Below are 19,062 nucleotides of genomic sequence, written 5' to 3' on the forward strand. Positions count from 1 at the left end.
TGTTACTACTGTGTATCAGGCCTACCAGAGTCTCTCCCTCACCACGCACGCAACTGTGTCAAGATGGGACTGGACATGTGTGAGGCCATCAAGTAAAACACCAGCTCTCTGCTTTCACACACACACACACACACACACACACACACACACACACACACACACACACACACACACACACACACACACACACACACACACACACACACACACACACACACACACACACACACACACAACACACACAACACACACAACACAAACACAAATATACATATGCACTGCCACACGCACCCATGAAAGTGAACTGTATTTGGGGGTGATCAGGGGTGTATTCATTCCGCTGATTCTGTTAAAACGTTTCTTAAATGGAAGCCAACGGAACAAAAAGGGGATAAATATATATGTGTGAGCTGTAGTGCAAGCACCATGTGAACTAGAGATGATAAGCTAATCCTCTCTACACACAAACACACACATACACACTACACACTGTCTGCAAACACACACACAAACACAAATACACACAAACACATTCTTTTTCACCCCATAGAACAAAACAGCGGTTCATATGAGGTTATACATGTTTACCTCAGGAAAGTGCGTGATGCTACTGGTGTGGATATCAATATGCGAGTCGGGGTGCATTCTGGGAACGTGCTGTGTGGCGTCATCGGCCTCCAGAAGTGGCAGTACGACGTCTGGTCACATGACGTCACTTTAGCCAATCACATGGAGGCAGGGGGCGTGCCAGGGTAAGATCAACCAATAGAGGGTCTGCTCTTTCTTAAAATAATTCCCAATACATATTTGCATTCACAAACCATTTGGCTTATGATTATTATTCACCGCCCCTATCTTTTCCTCTCTCTTCCTCCCTCTCACTTCTCCTCTCCTCCCACAGGCGTGTCCATATCTCCTCAGTAACATTGGAGCATCTGAAGGGCTCCTATAAGGTGGAACCAGGGGAGGGACAGAGTAGAGACTTTTACCTGAAGGAACACGGAGTCATCACTTACCTGGTCATCAACCCCAAGGTCAGACATAAGAATGTGGTCCATACGCGGTCGACACACAACCACAGATATGACATACTTTGAAAACTAAAGTTGAAACACTACCAATTCATTGGTTCTATACTACAGAAATACTACAACAGCTGTTTGCTTGAACTGAGCAATGCATCTTAAAGAATAAAAAGAAACAAGTTTGACTTCTTTCCAACCTGATTGGTTGTCCAGGCTGAGAGGCGGAGCCCTCATCTGTGCGCGCGTTCTCGTTCCTCTTTGGAAGGAGGGAAGATGAGGGCGTCGGTCAGAATGACTCGGTACCTGGAGTCCTGGGGGGCGGCAAAACCTTTTGCTAACCTGCACCATCGAGACAGCATGACCACTGACAACGGCAAAATAAACACTACGGTGAGCACACACATAAACACACACACATAAACACACACACATAAACACACGTACATAAACACACACACACAGAGAAACACAGACTTGTGTCCAGCCTCACCTTCTGTGATTGTATGTTTTAGGATGTTCCAATGGGCCAGTATCACTACCAGAGAAGAGAGAGGTGAGAATTAAAGATCAGTCATCTTTCCTTTGCATCAGATTACCAGACTTTACCCCTACAGATCAGTCATCTTTCCTCTACATCAGACCACCAGACTACCTCTACAGATCAGTCATCTTTCCTTTACATCAGACCACCAGACTTTACCCCTACAGATCAGTCATCTTTCCTTTACATCAGACCACCAGACTTTACCCCTACAGATCAGTCATCTTTCCTTTACATCAGACCACCAGACTTTACCTCTACAGATCAGTCATCTTTCCTTTACATCAGACCACCAGACTTTACCTCTACAGATCAGTCATATTTCCTTTACATCAGACCACCAGACTTTACCTCTGCAGATCAGTCATCTTTCCTTTACATCAGACCACCAGACTTTACCTCTACAGATCAGTCATCTTTCCTTTACATCAGACCACCAGACTTTACCTCTACAGATCAGTCATCTTTCCTTTACATCAGACCACCAGACTTTATCTCTACAGATCAGTCATCTTTCCATTACATCAGACCACCAGACTTTACCTCTACAGATCAGTCATCTTTCCATTACATCAGACCACCAGACTTTACCTCTACAGATCAGTCATCTTTCCTTTACACCAGTCATGTCTTAAGACCACAACACCACAGGATAGATAATGTTCCACATACTCACCGTACTGTGTGCTCGGTGTCCCCTCAGGACCAAATCTCAGAAGAGACGGTTTGAAGAGGAACTGGAAGAGAGGATGATCAGAACCATCGACGGCATCAACTCCCAGAAGTTAGTACTACTACAAACCTGCTTTGTTCTATTTCTAGCACAGTGACAGACAATTTGTGGCACAAAGGATGCATCACCGAGTTGGGTAGGTGCTTCACGTTGGTGGTGGTCGAGGTGAGTTCACCACCGTATTAACTAAAGCTCTTTGAGAGCTTGTGAAAAGTGTGTTGTATAATCATTTGTATAAAGCACTTAGTTCAGTACCTCACCAACAATTATATGACAAGTGGATTTACGTTAAATTCAATTAAATTCAAAATACGTTCTTTATCCCACAAGGGGCAATTATGTAGGCAGGAGTGCAGATACTTAAAAAAACAACATACAATAACACATGAAACAATAGTTATTAAAAACTTGAAGTGTAATAAGAAAAAAAACATCTCACAAGTTGTCACGCCCTGGCCATAGAGAGGCTTTTATTCTCTATTTTGGTTAGGCCAGGGTGTGACTAGGGTGGGAGGAGATCCTGGCGGGAAAGGATCACCTGCCCTGGGAGCAGGTGGAAGCAGCGAGGAAAGCGGAGGCAGCGAGTAAAAGGGCCCAGGATTACACAGGGTCACGGCTGGCACCAAAGACCGGGAGGCCACTCCAAACATTCTTTTTTTGGGGAGGGGGAGGGGCATACGAGCACATTAGCTGAGTCAGGATTCAGACCTGAGCCAACTCCTCGTGCTTACCGTAAGGAGTATGGTACTGGTCAGGCACCGTGTTATGCGGTAGAGGGCACGGTGTCTCCAGTGCGCGTTCACAGCCCGGTGCGCTACATTCCAGCTCCCCGCATCGGCCGAGCTAGAGTGGGCATCCAGCCAGGACGGATGGTGCCGGCTCAGCGCATCTGGCCGCCAGTGCGTCTCTACGGCCCAGGATATCCTGCGCCGGCTCTGCGCACTGTGTCTCCGGTGCGTCTGCACAGCCCAGTGCGTCCTGTGCCAGCGCCCCGCCTTTGCCGGGCGAAGGTAACCATCCAGCCAGGACGGGTTGTGCAGGCTCTATGCTCGAGACCTCCAGTGCGCCTCCACGGCCCTGTGTATCCGGTGCCTGCTCCAAGAACCAGGCCTCCAGTATGTCTCCCCAGCCTGGTAAGCCCTGTGGCAGCTCCACACCCCAGGCTGTCCATACGTCTCCTCACTCCAGTGATGATCCATGGCACGAAGCCTCCAGTGATGATCCATGGCACGAAGCCTCCAGTGATGATCCATGGCACGAAGCCTGGCACGGGGCCTGCAGTGAGGGTCCCCAGTCCAGAGGCGCCACCAAAGTGGGAGGAGCCAGAGGTGGAGCGGGGTCTGCGTCCCGCACCGGAGCCGCCACCGAAGTAGATGCCCACCCGGACCCTCCCCTATAGAGTCAGGTTTTGCGGCCGGAGTCCGCACCTTTGGGGGGGGTACAGTCACGCCCTGGCCATAGAGAGGCTTTTATTCTCTATTTTGGTTAGGCCAGGGTGTGACTAGGGTGGGCAGTCTAGTTTCTTTATTTCTATGTTTTCTGTTTCTATGTTTTGGCCGGGTATAGTTCCCAATCAGGGACAGCTGTCTATCGTTGTCTCTGATTGGGAATCATACTTAGGCAGCCTGTTTTTCCACCTTAGTTGTGGGTAGTTGTCTGTGTTAGTGGCCTGTATAGCACTAGTCTGCTTTACGTTCGTTTTTGTTGGTGACATTCAAAATAAAAAGAAATGTACGCTCACCACGCTGCACCTTGGTCCGGTCATTTCCACACTGACGACGATCTTGACACAAATACTTTGAAATGTGCGAAATGATGGTTGGAAGGGAGGGAGTTCTGAGGTGAACGTGTCTTATTAATATCCCTGATGGATATCTAAGTGTCTGAGTGAACCGCTGTCTGAGTGTCTCTGTGTTCTCTTCTCTGTAGGCAGTGGCTGAAGTCTGAGGACATCCAGAGGATCTCACTGTTCTTTCACAACAAGACTCTGGAGAAGGAGGTGCTGTAGGACAACAGCACTGCTGTTCAGTCAAACAAAAAATAAACTACAAATGAAAATAACATATGTGCCATTTGCCCACTGCTGCCCCAGACAAACATGCAGTGACTCCATAACAAAACATGATTGCCGTGAAAGTGTTCAGCGTTAGACTGTGAAGTTACAGTAAAAAAAAAATTGTTTTGACCACCACCTGTTGACCATGTGTGTGTTGATTTCCCCAGTATCGAGCCACCACTCTGCCAGCCTTTAAATACTACGTCACCTGTGCCTGTCTCATCTTCTGCTGCATCTTCATAGTGCAGATACTGGTCCTGCCCAAGTAAGTCTGGACCCTACATAGTACACTTCATAGTGCCCTTCACAGTATGGATACAGTACTTGTCCTGTGCATATGTACTCTTCACAGTACCTTTCATATTACCCTTAATGGTACCCACCAATGTTCAGATACTACTTAGCATACAACCTGCATAGTATGGTCTTATAGTAGCCCTCATAGTTGGAATACTAGTCGTGCCAAAAGCCACTGAAGTCAGTGTTCCTTTCTCTATAATAACGCAGAACATTGCAATTACAGTGTGACAAGATGAAATAAATCTTTGATCAATTGAGTCTCACATCAATAAGATCCCTAATAGCAGCTGCAAATGATACACCTTAAGAGACAGCAATTAAGAGGGAGAGAAAGAAAGAAAGGAAGAAAGAAAGAAAGAAAGAAAGAAAGAAAGAAAGAAAGAAAGAAAAAATGGAAGAAAGAAAGATGGATAGAAAGAAAGATGGATAGAAAGAAAGATGGATAGAAAGAAAGATGGATAGATAGAAAGAAAGAAAACAGATGAAAAGATATGAATAACATCTGATGAGAGTTTTAATGTGAATCAAAGGTCTGGGTCTTAGATGTCGAAGACGATGATGATGATGATGATTATTATGATAAAGATGAGGAATATTACTTTGATGATGACAAGGATAATGATGACGATGAAGCATCCTTATGAAAGGAAAAACGGTCCATGGGCTATTTCATCATTTAGTTAATTGTCTGTGTTTACAGGAGCCAGGAGCGGTAGAACCGAAGAGACAGATACTAAAAGCATCATATATTTTCGCATTCAGACTAACGTCTCTTCCATTTAGACATGACATCATTGTTTTATGAACACGCTTAAATCAGCCGTCTACTTGGCTAACTTCTATTAGGAAATATAAGCTGTAGTCAGGAAATATAGGCCTGCCCTACTGTATAACAGGGAGAAGTATGTAGTAATTAGTGGAAGTGGGTTGCAGTTCCAATTCAAATACATTATAATTTTACTGCTCTGTACAGCACCCATCTGGTGGTAGTTAACACGGTGTGTAACATTCCAACAAACATTGTGGTTGAACTCAAACATGCTGGTTGATATAATATTGTGGTTGAACTCAAACATGCTGGTTGATAAAAGACCTGTGTCAATGGAAAAGATGTTTGCAAAGGTTGTTTTGTTTTTAAATGATTGTGTAAATTGGAATGGGAGAGTTATGTCTTTCATGGAGCTATCGGAATTACACTGCTCAAAAAAATAAAGGGAACACTTAAACAACACAATGTAACTCCAAGTCAATCACACTTCTGTGAAATCAAACTGTCCACTTAGGAAGCAACACTGATTGACAATAAATTTCACATGCTGTTGTGCAAATGGAATAAACAAAAGGTGGAAATTATAGGCAATTAGCAAGACACCCCCCAAAACAGGAGTGATTCTGCAGGTGGTGACCACAGACCACTTCTCAGTTCCTATGCTTCCTGGCTGATGTTTTGGTCACTTTTGAATGCTGGCGGTGCTCTCACTCTAGTGGTAGCATGAGACGGAGTCTACAACCCACACAAGTGGCTTAGGTAGTGCAGTTCATCCAGGATGGCACATCAATGCGAACTGTGGCAAAAAGGTTTGCTGTGTCTGTCAGCGTAGTGTCCAGAGCATGCAGGCGCTACCAGGAGACAGGCCAGTACATCAGGAGACGTGGAGGAGGCCGTAGGAGGGCAACAACCCAGCAGCAGGACCGGTACCTCCGCCTTAGTGCAAGGAGGTGCACTGCCAGAGCCCTGCAAAATGACCTCCAGCAGGCCACAAATGTGCATGTGTCAGCATATGGTCTCACAAGGGGTCTGAGGATCTCATCTCGGTACCTAATGGCAGTCAGGCTACCTCTGGCGAGTACATGGAGGGCTGTGCGGCCCCACAAAGAAATGCCACCCCACGCCATGACTGACCCATCGCCAAACAGGTCATGCTGGAGGATGTTGCAGGCAGCAGAACGTTCTCCACGGCGTCTCCAGACTCTGTCACGTCTGTCACATGTGCTCATGTGCTCAGTGTGAACCTGCTTTCATCTGTGAAGAGCACAGGGCGCCAGTGGCGAATTTGCCAATCTTGGTGTTCTCTGGCAAATGCGAAACGTCCTGCACGGTGTTGGGCTGTAAGCACAACCCCCACCTGTGGACGTCGGGCCCTCATACCACCCTCATGGAGTCTGTTTCTGACCGTTTGAGCAGACACATGCACATTTGTGGCCTGCTGGAGGTCATTTTGCAGGGCTCTGGCAGTGCACCTCCTTGCACAAAGGCGGAGGTAGCGGTCCTGCTGCTGGGTTGTTGCCCTCCTACGGCCTCCTCCACGTCTCCTGATGTACTGGCCTGTCTCCTGGTAGTGCCTCCATGCTCTGGACACTACGCTGACAGACACAGCAAACCTTTTTGCCACAGTTCGCATTGATGGGCCATCCTGGATGAACTGCACTACCTGAGCCACTTGTGTGGGTTGTAGACTCCGTCTCATGCTACCACTTGAGTGAGAGCACCGCCAGCATTCAAAAGTGACCAAAACATCAGCCAGGAAGCATAGGAACTGAGAAGTGGTCTGTGGTCACCACCTGCAGAATCACTCCTGTTTTGGGGGGTGTCTTGCTAATTGCCTATAATTTCCACCTTTTGTCTATTCCATTTGCACAACAGCATGTGAAATGTATTGTCAATCAGTGTTGCTTCCTAAGTGGACAGTTTGATTTCACAGAAGTGTGATTGACTTGGAGTTACATTGTGTTGTTTAAGTGTTCCCATTATTTTTTTGAGCAGTGTATATGGGAGGGTCTGCTCAATCCAAGATTACAACCAATTGATTACAGCATTACCCCAAAAGGAGGAGGCAGGTGGCAGCGGGAGGAGGTAGGGAACTGGTCTGTCTGCCCAATATGAAGGATCATAACTGGCGGAGGAACAAAAATAAATAGATAGGAAAATATGTCAGTTTCATTTGAGGACCAGGATGTTGACAGATGTGCCATACAGATGACAAAATATCTGGGAATACATTGATGTACTGATTCTATGGCACAGGGTGTATGAGTTGATATATAAAACGATGCAAGATTAAAGACTTCGTTCTTTTCATCAAAGATTATTGTACAGAATTCTGGCCACCAACGATGTGTTGAATATTTGGGGCATACAACCATCACAGTTCTGCAGATGATGTTGTGAGGATACAGAATCAATGGACCATTTGTTCTGATATTGGCCTCAGGTAGCCTGTTTCTGGTCTCTGGTTCAGGAATGGCTGAAAAAGCATACCATTAATCTAAAATTGACCCTAGAAATAGTACTGTTAGGAGATCTGGAGAGACCGGGTCAGTCAATTAGTAATATACTAATACTCTTAGTAAAAGTATTTATCTTCAACTCGCAATCTGTGGATTCTATTCGATTAGATAGATTGAAATTGCATGTTAAACATCACCGCATAGTTGAAAGATATATGGTGCGTAAAAATCCAAAGTGGGTGGCCAGCAGAGATAGGTGGGATGGGCTGAGGGAAGCTGAGGGTTGGGACGTGGAATTGGAGACAAGTGGGACTGAAGTTGCTGGGCGGGGGGTAGAATGACAGTCAAAGTTAAACGTTAAAAAAAATAATAAGTTAAACTGACACTAAAAAGGACAATTTTTACATCCAATGCCTGTTTGCCTGAAGCTGATGCCATGCAAGCATGCATACACACACTCACATTCAAACGCACACACGTGCATACACACACACACACACACACACACACACACACACACACACACACACACACACACACACACACACACACACACACACACACACACACACACACACACACACACACACACACACACACACACACACACACACACACACACACACACACACACGTAAATAGTCCCACACATGCACACAAACACATCCTGTTGGCCTTGCTGTTTTGATTTGTGTTGTCCTTGATGTCTTTTGTTTTTGCATTGTGGTTTTCTGTTGTTTTCCTTTGTTTTTCTCTTATTTCTCTTTTGTTATTTTTGTTGGTTGTTGGCGCATCGGGTAGGTGGTGGTTTTGGTTGGGTTGGAGGGGGACGGTGGCTTGGGGGGGTGTTGAGGAGTGGAGGAGGAGTTATTTTGGGGGGGGGTCTTTGGTGGCCTGGCGGTTAGGAGCTTGGACCGGTGGCCGAGAGGTCGATGGTTCGGGTCCCCGATTCAACTGGGTGGGGGGGATCTGTCCTTGTGCCCTTGGGCAGGGAGCTTGACCCTGGTTGCGCCTGTGGGTCGCTCTGGATAGGAGTGTCTACTGTATGACTGAATGTAATGTAAATGTTGAGCGCCTTTACTGCAGGTAGATTGTATGTTTAAAAATGCAATACAAAAATAAATAATAATAAAATTAACCGTGTGTGTGTGTGTGTGTGTGTGTGTGTGTGTGTGTGTGTGTGTGTGTGTGTGTGTGTGTGTTACAGAACAGCAGTGTTGGGAATCTCCTTTGGCATGTCTTTCCTCCTGCTAGGTCTGATCCTGGTCATATGTTTCTCTAGCCACATCTTGGTAAGTTACACACACACACACACACACACACACACACACACACACACACACACACACACACACACACACACACACACACACACACACACACACACACACACACACACACACACACACACACAGACCCTAAAATCCTGTCTATTGTATGTGAGTGTAGAACACAATCACAGACTGAGAGGGAGAGAGAGAGGGGGGGGGGGATATACATGGATGAAGAGAAGGGAGAAGAAGAGAGAGGAAGAGTAAGCTAGAGAAAGAGCGAGGGGGAGACAGAGGGAGGAAGAGAGAGGGGTAGACAGAGGGAGGAAGAGAGAGGGGGAGACAGAGGGAGGAAGAGAGGGGTAGACAGAGGGAGGAAGAGATGGGTAGACAGAGGGAGGAAGAGAGAGGGGGAAACAGAGGGAGGAAGAGAGGGGTAGACAGAGGGAGGAAGAGATGGGTAGACAGAGGGAGGAAGAGAGAGGGGGAAACAGAGGGAGGAAGAGAGGGGTAGACAGAGGGACGAAGAGATGGGTAGACAGAGGGAGGAAGAGAGGGGTAGACAGAGGGAGGAAGAGAGGGGTAGACAGAGGGAGGAAGAGAGAGGGGGAGACAGAGAGAGGAAGAGAGGGGTAGACAGAGGGAGGAAGAGAGAGGGGGAAACAGAGGGAGGAAGAGAGGGGTAGACAGAGGGAGGAAGAGATGGGTAGACAGAGGGAGGAAGAGAGAGGGGGAAACAGAGGGAGGAAGAGAGGGGTAGACAGAGGGAGGAAGAGATGGGTAGACAGAGGGAGGAAGAGAGGGGTAGACAGAGGGAGGAAGAGAGGGGTAGACAGAGGGAGGAAGAGAGGGGGGGAGACAGAGAGAGGAAGAGAGGGGTAGACAGAGGGAGGAAGAGAGGGGGAGACAGAGGGAGGATGAGAGGGGTAGACAGAGGGAGGAAGAGAGGGGTAGACAGAGGGAGGAAGAGAGAGGGGGAGACAGAGAGAGGAAGAGAGGGGTAGACAGAGGGAGGAAGAGAGGGGGAGACAGAGGGAGGAAGAGAGGGGTAGACAGAGGGAGGAAGAGATGGGTAGACAGAGGGAGGAAGAGAGAGGGGGAAACAGAGGGAGGAAGAGAGGGGTAGACAGAGGGAGGAAGAGATGGGTAGACAGAGGGAGGAAGAGAGGGGTAGACAGAGGGAGGAAGAGAGGGGTAGACAGAGGGAGGAAGAGAGAGGGGGAGACAGAGAGAGGAAGAGAGGGGTAGACAGAGGGAGGAAGAGAGAGGGGGAAACAGAGGGAGGAAGAGAGGGGTAGACAGAGGGAGGAAGAGATGGGTAGACAGAGGGAGAAAGAGAGAGGGGGAAACAGAGGGAGGAAGAGAGGGGTAGACAGAGGGAGGAAGAGATGGGTAGACAGAGGGAGGAAGAGAGAGGGGGAAACAGAGGGAGGAAGAGAGGGGTAGACAGAGGGAGGAAGAGAGGGGTAGACAGAGGGAGGAAGAGAGGGGTAGACAGAGGGAGGAAGAGATGGGTAGACAGAGGGAGGAAGAGAGGGGTAGACAGAGGGAGGAAGAGAGGGGTAGACAGAGGGAGGAAGAGAGAGGGGGAGACAGAGGGAGGAAGAGATGGGTAGACAGAGGGAGGAAGAGAGGGGTAGACAGAGGGAGGAAGAGAGGGGTAGACAGAGGGAGGAAGAGATGGGTAGACAGAGGGAGGAAGAGAGGGGTAGACAGAGGGAGGAAGAGAGAGGGGGAGACAGAGGGAGGAAGAGAGGGGTAGACAGAGGGAGGAAGAGAGGGGGAGACAGAGGGAGGAAGAGATGGGTAGACAGAGGGAGGAAGAGAGAGGGGGAAACAGAGGGAGGAAGAGAGGGGTAGACAGAGGGAGGAAGAGATGGGTAGACAGAGGGAGGAAGAGAGAGGGGGAAACAGAGGGAGGAAGAGAGGGGTAGACAGAGGGAGGAAGAGAGGGGGAGACAGAGGGAGGATGAGAGGGGTAGACAGAGGGAGGAAGAGATGGGTAGACAGAGGGAGGAAGAGAGGGGTAGACAGAGGGAGGAAGAGAGGGGTAGACAGAGGGAGGAAGAGAGAGGGGGAGACAGAGAGAGGAAGAGAGGGGTAGACAGAGGGAGGAAGAGAGGGGGAGACAGAGGGAGGATGAGAGGGGTAGACAGAGGGAGGAAGAGAGGGGTAGACAGAGGGAGGAAGAGAGAGGGGGAGACAGAGAGAGGAAGAGAGGGGTAGACAGAGGGAGGAAGAGAGGGGGAGACAGAGGGAGGATGAGAGGGGTAGACAGAGGGAGGAAGAGAGAGGGGGAAACAGAGGGAGGAAGAGAGGGGTAGACAGAGGGAGGAAGAGATGGGTAGACAGAGGGAGGAAGAGAGGGGTAGACAGAGGGAGGAAGAGATGGGTAGACAGAGGGAGGAAGAGAGGGGGAGACAGAGGGAGGATGAGAGGGGTAGACAGAGGGAGGAAGAGAGGGGGAGACAGAGAGAGGAAAAGAAAGGGGTCAGATGAAGATGAGAACGACTAACAAACCAGAATGAACCGATTAACACCTTTCTCATCCTCTGATGACTCTAACCAGAGACCAGACCTTGGAGGAGTGATTGAGCTTGAAGGACAGTCATATTTTGTGGAAGACAGGATTATACACCAACAGTCTAAAACACAGCAGTCTGTCTGTCCCTGGGCCCTGCATTGTGTTCTACCTTGATACTTAAATGATTCCTGATGTCTCACAATGTCTCTGTATATCCGAGCCAACCCAAACCATGTGACCATGTGAAGAGAAAAGGAAGGACATGGTATAGTAAAGTAAATTACAGTATAGTATAGTATATATTGTATAGTATAGTACAGTATAGTATCGTACAGTATAGTATATAGTATATAAACAAATTGGGAGGTTCAAGCCCTGAATGTTGATTGGCTGACAGCTGTGGTATATCAGACTGTTTACCACAGGTATGAAAAAATATGTATTTTTACTGCTCTAATTACATTGGTAACCAGTTTATAATAGCAATATCTCACATCAGGGTTTGTGGTATATGGACAGTACACTAAAGGATGTGTCCAGGAACTTTGTGTTGCTCCGTATGTAAAAACGGTATTTAACCATGTGATATTGGCCATAAAACACACCTCCTCGGGCCTAATTGCTTAAGTATAGTATAGTATAGTATAGTATAGTAAAGTATAGTACTCTGAACTGCAAACAAACCAAACAGTTTCAATGGATGAATTGCAAATTATAAACAAAATAATGCACCTTTATTATCTGGTCCTTTCTCTTCCTGGCCAAGGGAAGTTGTGTTGAGAGTCAAGGTGTGTCAAAGAGGTGTTGTAGAGAGGAAATCGATGGAGGTAAATTGCTCTGGGGTGTTGAGAGTATTGATGCAGACAGAAGATCTGTTACTGCAGTCGTTGTTTGTTCTCTGTCCCCTACAGCCGTCCATTTCATGGCTTCTCCTCACGTTGCACTACGGCAAGAGTGAACTGTCCATATAGCGCTCTCTCTCTCTCTCTCTCTCTCTCTCTCTCTCTCTCTCTCTCTCTCTCTCTCTCTCTCTCTCTCTCTCTCTCTCTCTCTCTCTCTCTCTCTCTCTCTCCCTCTCTCCCTCTCTCCCTCTCTCTCTCTCTCTCTCTCTCTCTCTCTCTCTCTCTCTCCCTCTCTCCCCCTCTCTCTCTCTCTCTCTCTCTCTCTCTCTCTCTCTCTCTCTCTCTCTCTCTCTCTCTCCTCTCTCTCTCTCTCTCTCTCTCTCTCTCTCTCTCCTCTCTCTCTCTCTCCTCTCTCTCTCTCTCTCTCTCTCTCTCTCTCTCTCCTCTCTCTCTCTCTCCCTCTCTCTCTCTCTCTCTCTCTCTCTCTCTCTCTCTCTCTCTCTCTCTCTCTCTCTCTCTCTCTCTCTGTCTCAGGCTTTCCTCACTATTCTGATCTGAATCTCATTTTGTCTGTCCCCCTGCTTGTCTCTATGTCTCTCTGTCCCTCCCTCCCTCCCTCTGTCTCTCTCAGCAGGGAGGTAAAGGATCGTGGTGCTCTCTCCCCTGGCTCCCTACTTCCTCACGCATCATCATCGCCAACAAACCCTGGCTCCGATTGGTCCTCACCATGACAACCACCGCTGTTATACTTGTCATGGCTGTTTTCAACATGGTGAGGAACCAATTTACTGATTTTACTGGTTGATCTTGTCCGAGTGTGTATGTGTGTGTATGTGTGTATGTGTGTGTATGTGTGTGTATGTGTGTGTATGTGTGTATGTGTGTGTATGTGTGTGTGTGTGTGTGTGTGTGTGTGTGTGTGTGTGTGTGTGTGTGTGTGTGTGTGTGTGTGTGTGTGTGTGTGTGTGTGTGTGTGTGTGTGTATGTGTGTGTGTGTGTGTGTATGTGTGTGTGCCTGCGGAGGATGTGTCAGGCAAAACTGCCAATACAGCCATCAAAATGATCACACTAGAATACAGCCCAGTACAACTTCTCTTCTCCCCTTGTCTTTCTCATCTCCTCTTAACTTCTTTCCAGTTCTTCCTGGAAGATGAGGTTCTGACCACACCCCCTACCATGAACCTGACCAATGACAGCATGCTCAGCTCCCACAGCCCCACCCACCTCACGGATGGGAATAAGTTCTACCTGCCTGTGAGTACATCTACCAGAGTAGGCACAAAGAAAATGTAAAATGACAATAACGAATAAATATAACATGGATATATGCAGGGTGTACCAAGTCACTGTGCAGGGGTATGAAGTAATTAAGGTAGCTATGTACTGTAAATAAAGGCAGGGGTAAAGTGACTAGGCAACAGGATAGATAAGCCGTAGCAGCAGCGTGTGTGTGTGTGTGTGTGTGTGTGTGTGTGTGTGTGTGTGTGTGTGTGTGTGTGTGTGTGTGTGTGTGTGTGTGTGTGTGTGTGTGTGTGTGTGTGTGTGTGTGTGTGTGTGTGTGTGTGTGTGTGTGTGTGTGTGTGTGTGTGTGTGTGGCATCAGTATGCATGTGTGTGTGTGTGTGTTTGTTGAGGTGTAAGTATGTGTGAGTGTCCCGTGTGTGTGCATAGATTCTGTGCAGGAGAATTAGTTAAACAAATGATCAATGCAGTTAGTCCGGGTAACCATTTGATTAGTTATTTAGCAGCCTTGTTTAGCAGTCTTTTGGCTTGGGGGTAGAAGCTGTTCAGGGTCCTGTTGTTTCCAGACACTGGTACAGCTTGTTGTGCAGTAGCAGACAGAACAGTCTATGGCTTGGATAGCTGGAGGCCTTCCTCCGACATCAACTGGTATAGAAGCCCTGGATGGCAGTGAGCTAGGACCCAGTACTGGATGCCTTGCGGTCGGGTGCCTTGCAGTGGCCGTACCAAGCGGTGATGCGGCCACTCAAGATGCTCTCAATGGTGCAGCTGCAGAACGTTTTGAGGATCTGAGGGGCCATGCCAAATCTTTTCAGCCTCCTGAGGGGAAAAAGGCTCTGTTGTACACTTTTCACAACTGTGTGGGTGTGTGTGGACCATGTTAATTCCTTAGTTATGTGGACACCGAGGAGCTTCGACCCGCTCCTCTACAGCTCCATGGGGGGCGTGTTCACCCCTCCGTTTCCTGTGGTCCACGATCAGCTCCTTTGTCTTGCTGACGTTAAGGGAGAGGTTTTTGTTCTGGCACCACACTGCTTCCTATTGGCTCCTCCCTATTGGCTGCTTCGTCATCAGTGATCAGTCCTACCACTGTTGTGTCGTCAATAAACTTAACGATGATGGTGTTGGATTCATGGGAGGCGAGGCAGTCGTGGGTGAACAGGGAGTACAGGAGGGGACTAAGCACACATCCCAGAGGGGCCCCTGTGTGTGTTGATGGTCAGTGTGGTGGATGGGTTGTTGCCTACCATCACCGCCTGGGGGAGGCTCATCAGGATGTCCAGGATCCAGTTGCAGAGGGAGGTGTTCAGTCCCAGGGTCTTTAGCTTGGTGATGAGCTTGGAAGGACTATGGTGTTGAATGTTCAGCTGTAGTCAATTCTTATATAGGTATTCCTTTTGTTCAAGTGGGTGAGGGCAGTGCAATAGAGATTGCATCATCTGTGGATCTGTTGGGGCAGTATGAGAAGTGTGGTTCCATGGTGTCTGGGAGGATGGTGTTGATGTGAGCCATGACAAGCCTCTTAAAGCATTTCATGGCTATAGATGTGAGTACTACGGGTCGCTAGTCATTTAGACAGGCTACTTTGGCGTTCTTGGGCAGTAGGACTATGGTGGTCTGCTCGAAACAAGTTGCTATTACAGACCGGGAATAGGTTGAAAATGTCAGTGAAGACACTTGCCAGCTGGTCAGTGCATACTATTAGTACGTATCCTGGTTTACCATCTGGCTCCGCAGCCTTGCGAATGTTAACCTGTTTAAAGGTCTTACTCACATTGGCTATGGAGAGCAAGATCACACAGTCATCCAGAACAGCTGGTTCAGTGTTGCTTGCCTCGAAGCGAGTGTAGAAGGCATTAAGCCCGTCTATTAGGCTCGCATCACTGGGCAGCTCACGGCTGGGTTTCCCTTTGTAATCTGTGATAGTTTTCAAGCCCTGCCACATCCGTTGAGCATCAGAGCCGGCGTTATAGGATTCGATCTTAGTCCTGTATTGATGCGTTGCTATTTGATGGCTCGTCAGAGGTCAGACAGAGCGGGATTTCCTATATGCATCCGGATTAGTGTCCCGCTCCTTGAACGCAGTAGTTATAGCCTAAAGCTCAGTGTGGATGATCAGTGTGGCTTCTGGTTGGTGTATGTATGTGCGGTCCCTGTGGGGACAACTTCGTCGATGCACGGGACACTATTTGTCTTTTTACCTAAACATGCAAACACCATCAGATAGAATTCATAGCAAGCGGTGCACTGGAACGGCATTCAGAAGAACAGGAAAGGCATTCAGAAGAACTGGAACGGCATTCAGAAGAACTGGAAAGGCATTCAGAAGAACTAGAACGGCATTCAGAAGAACTGGAATGGTATTCAGAAGAACTGGAACGGCATTCAGAAGAACTGGAATGGTATTCAGAAGAACTGGAATGGCATTCACTCTCATAAGATGGATGGCCAAAATAACTGAAAGCCACACTCCCAATAAGCCATGAATAGAACCGCATTGAAGCATCCCACTGGGCACACACTGGTTGAATCAACATTGTTTCCATGTCAGTTCAATTAAATGATGCTGAACCAATGTGGAATAGACGTTAAGTTGACGTCTGTGCCCTGTGGGATGTGCTTCTATATGCACCATGACACTGCTTACTTCATTAGTTCATTTAGCAAACAAGACAGCTCATAATCCAGTGCATTTATCACAGTCAACACACCTATATTTTTGCTTTAATTTGCTATAAAACTGTACATTTCTCTCTCATCCCCATGACAAAATGTGTGTATTTGCAGGAAATTAGCTTGAAAACAGCAACATTTTCTCTCAGCCTCATGGCAAAATGTGTAGAATTGCAGGAAATTAGCAGGTTTTTTTGGGGCCCAGGTACATTTCTACAGCCCCACCCACCAACAAATGTCTGGCTACGCTACTGACATCTACTTTGAGTCAGACCTGGGTTTCAAATATTTTGAATACTTCAGGTGAAAAACTTGCTTTATTCCATGGTTCTGTAGTGTACTGTATTTCATGAAGTTATAGTGTTTGTCACTAGCTTTCTGTTGTTATTAGTTCATAACAGAACATTTATTTGACTTCTCTGCGCTACGGATCCCTTTTATGGGATCATTTTCCTAAACAACCGCTGAATTGCAAGGCGCAAAATATTACAAAATATTTATAATCATGCAATCACAAGTGAAATATACCAAAACACAGCTTAGCTTGTTGTTAATCCACCTATCGTGTCAGATTTTGAAAATATGCTTTGCAGCGAAAGCAATCTAAGCTTTTGTGAGTGTATCAATCAATGCTAGAACAGCTAGCCCCAAATTAGCATGGTCACGAAAGTCAGAAAAGCAATAAAATTAATCGCTTACCTTTGATAATCTTCGGATGTTTGCACTCACGAGACTCCCAGTTACGCAATACATTTTATTTTTGTTCGATAAATACTACTTTTATAACAAAAAAACGCCATTTGGGTTGCGCGTTATGTTCAGAAAACTACAGCCTCGTTCCGGTCCTGAAAGGCAGAAGAAAATTCCCAAACGTATCAGATTCAAAAATATTACAAAAAATATTTATAATCATGCAATCACAAGTGAAATATACCAAAACACAGCTTAGCTTGTTGTTAATCCACCTATCATGTCAGATTTTGAAAATATGCTTTGCAGCGAAAGCAATCTAAGCTTTTGTGAATGTATCAATCAATGCTAGAACAGTTAGCCTTATATTAGCTTGGTTAGCTTGGTCACGAAAGTCAGAAAAGCAATAAAATTAATCGCTTACCTTTGATAATCTTCGGATGGTTGCACTCACGAGACTCCCAGTTACACAACAAAATGTTCTTTTTGTTCGATAAATATTACTTTTATAACAAAAAAACGCCATTTGGGTTGCGCGTTATGTTCAGAAAACCAAAGACTCATTCCGTTCGACGAAAATTCCAAAAAGTATCCGTAGTGGTCGTAGAAACATGTCAAATGTTTTTTTTTTTTTATAATCAATCCTCAGGTTGTTTTTAACAAACATAATCGATAATAATTCAACCGGATCGTAACCTATTCAATAAGAGAGAAAATGAACAGAGAGCTACCCTCTCGCACGCAGGAACTAATCAGAGGACACCTGACTAGTTTTGAAATATCTCGATCATTTTTCAAAATAAAAGCCTGAAACTATGTCTAAAGCCTGGTCACAGCCTGAGGAAGCCATTGGGAAAAGAATCTGGTTGATACCCCTTTAAATGGAAGAAAGACGGGCCAGGAAACAGATAAAAAAAAATAATAATCACTTCGGGTTAGATTTTCTCAGGTTTTCGCCTGCATAATCAGTTTTGTTATACTCACAGACAATATTTTGACAGTTTTGGAAACTTTGGAGTGTTTTCTATCCCAATTTGTAAATTATTGTCAGGGTTGTGTGCGGAGAATATTCGGAGTCAAGCGCAGGACACAGGTGTTGAGCGAAACCACAGTGTTTTTCTCAAAAATTAGGCAAAAATTCCACAAATGGAAATAATCACATACATACACGTACAAACCACAACCACTAACGCACAAACAATCACGGACAAAACAGAAATGAAAGCCAGATGGTTAAATAGGGAACATGATGGGGGAATTGAAACCAGGTGTGTATAATACAGACAAAACAAAACTAAACTAAAAAATGGATCGATGGTGACTAGAAAGCCGGTGACGTCGACCGCCGAACACCACCCGAACAAGGAGAAGGGCCGGCTTCAGCGGAAGTTGTGACAATTATATGCATATTCTACGATCTGGACCTGAGAAAAAGTCTGTTTACCTTGGGAACGTTATTTAAAAAATATAAAAAATCTGACCCCTAGCGTCAAGAGTTAACCATGGCCACAAAAGTAATGTTTGTTAACATTGTCTATCAATAAACATTGTGTTACATCAATCACAATCAATCAGTGTGTGTGTGTGTGTGTGTGTGCGTGCGTGCGTGCGTGCGTGCGCGCGTGAGTTCGTGAGTGCGTGCGTGCGTGTGTGGCTGTAGACTTTTTTCACAGTGGACTACAAGAGATGACAGAGAACAGAGAGACACTATGCTACTATCAATGTGTCATTGTGACACAGAGGGATCTAGAAGTGGCCTGGCTGTTGACTTGGATAGTATCTCTATAGTCTGAAGTCTCCTCTCCTTGTCTCATCTCCTTCCTCCCAGGAGTCCAAAGTAGTTGAAGTTCATGGGAGGTTGGCTTGCATCTGGTGTGCTGTAGCAACTGTGTTTTCCCCTCAATTGCATTTGAATTACTCGCACGACAGCCCTAGGCT

At 46.6% G+C, this 19,062-nt stretch overlaps 1 protein-coding gene across 4 annotated transcripts in view; it reads left to right on the plus strand.

Annotated features, from left to right (window-relative positions):
* The window catches only part of LOC129830925 (adenylate cyclase type 2-like), an 88,165-nt gene that overhangs the window by 38,754 nt on the left and 30,349 nt on the right, over nucleotides 1-19,062 (plus strand). For 3 of the 4 annotated variants that reach the window (XM_055893768.1, XM_055893764.1, XM_055893767.1), the window contains 11 exons: nucleotides 1-92; nucleotides 594-752; nucleotides 902-1,034; nucleotides 1,239-1,415; nucleotides 1,538-1,578; nucleotides 2,270-2,350; nucleotides 4,229-4,298; nucleotides 4,523-4,620; nucleotides 9,091-9,175; nucleotides 13,152-13,292; nucleotides 13,658-13,774. The exon at nucleotides 1-92 is cut by the window's left edge and continues 36 nt beyond it. In XM_055893768.1, coding sequence (XP_055749743.1) covers nucleotides 1-92; nucleotides 594-752; nucleotides 902-1,034; nucleotides 1,239-1,415; nucleotides 1,538-1,578; nucleotides 2,270-2,350; nucleotides 4,229-4,298; nucleotides 4,523-4,620; nucleotides 9,091-9,175; nucleotides 13,152-13,292; nucleotides 13,658-13,774 — 1,194 coding nt within the window. The remainder of the gene's footprint in view (nucleotides 93-593; nucleotides 753-901; nucleotides 1,035-1,238; nucleotides 1,416-1,537; nucleotides 1,579-2,269; nucleotides 2,351-4,228; nucleotides 4,299-4,522; nucleotides 4,621-9,090; nucleotides 9,176-13,151; nucleotides 13,293-13,657; nucleotides 13,775-19,062) is intronic. The other variant, XM_055893766.1, reaches the window with a different exon arrangement.

Source organism: Salvelinus fontinalis, chromosome 32 (assembly GCF_029448725.1).
Source record: "Salvelinus fontinalis isolate EN_2023a chromosome 32, ASM2944872v1, whole genome shotgun sequence".
Lineage (NCBI taxonomy): Eukaryota > Metazoa > Chordata > Actinopteri > Salmoniformes > Salmonidae > Salvelinus > Salvelinus fontinalis.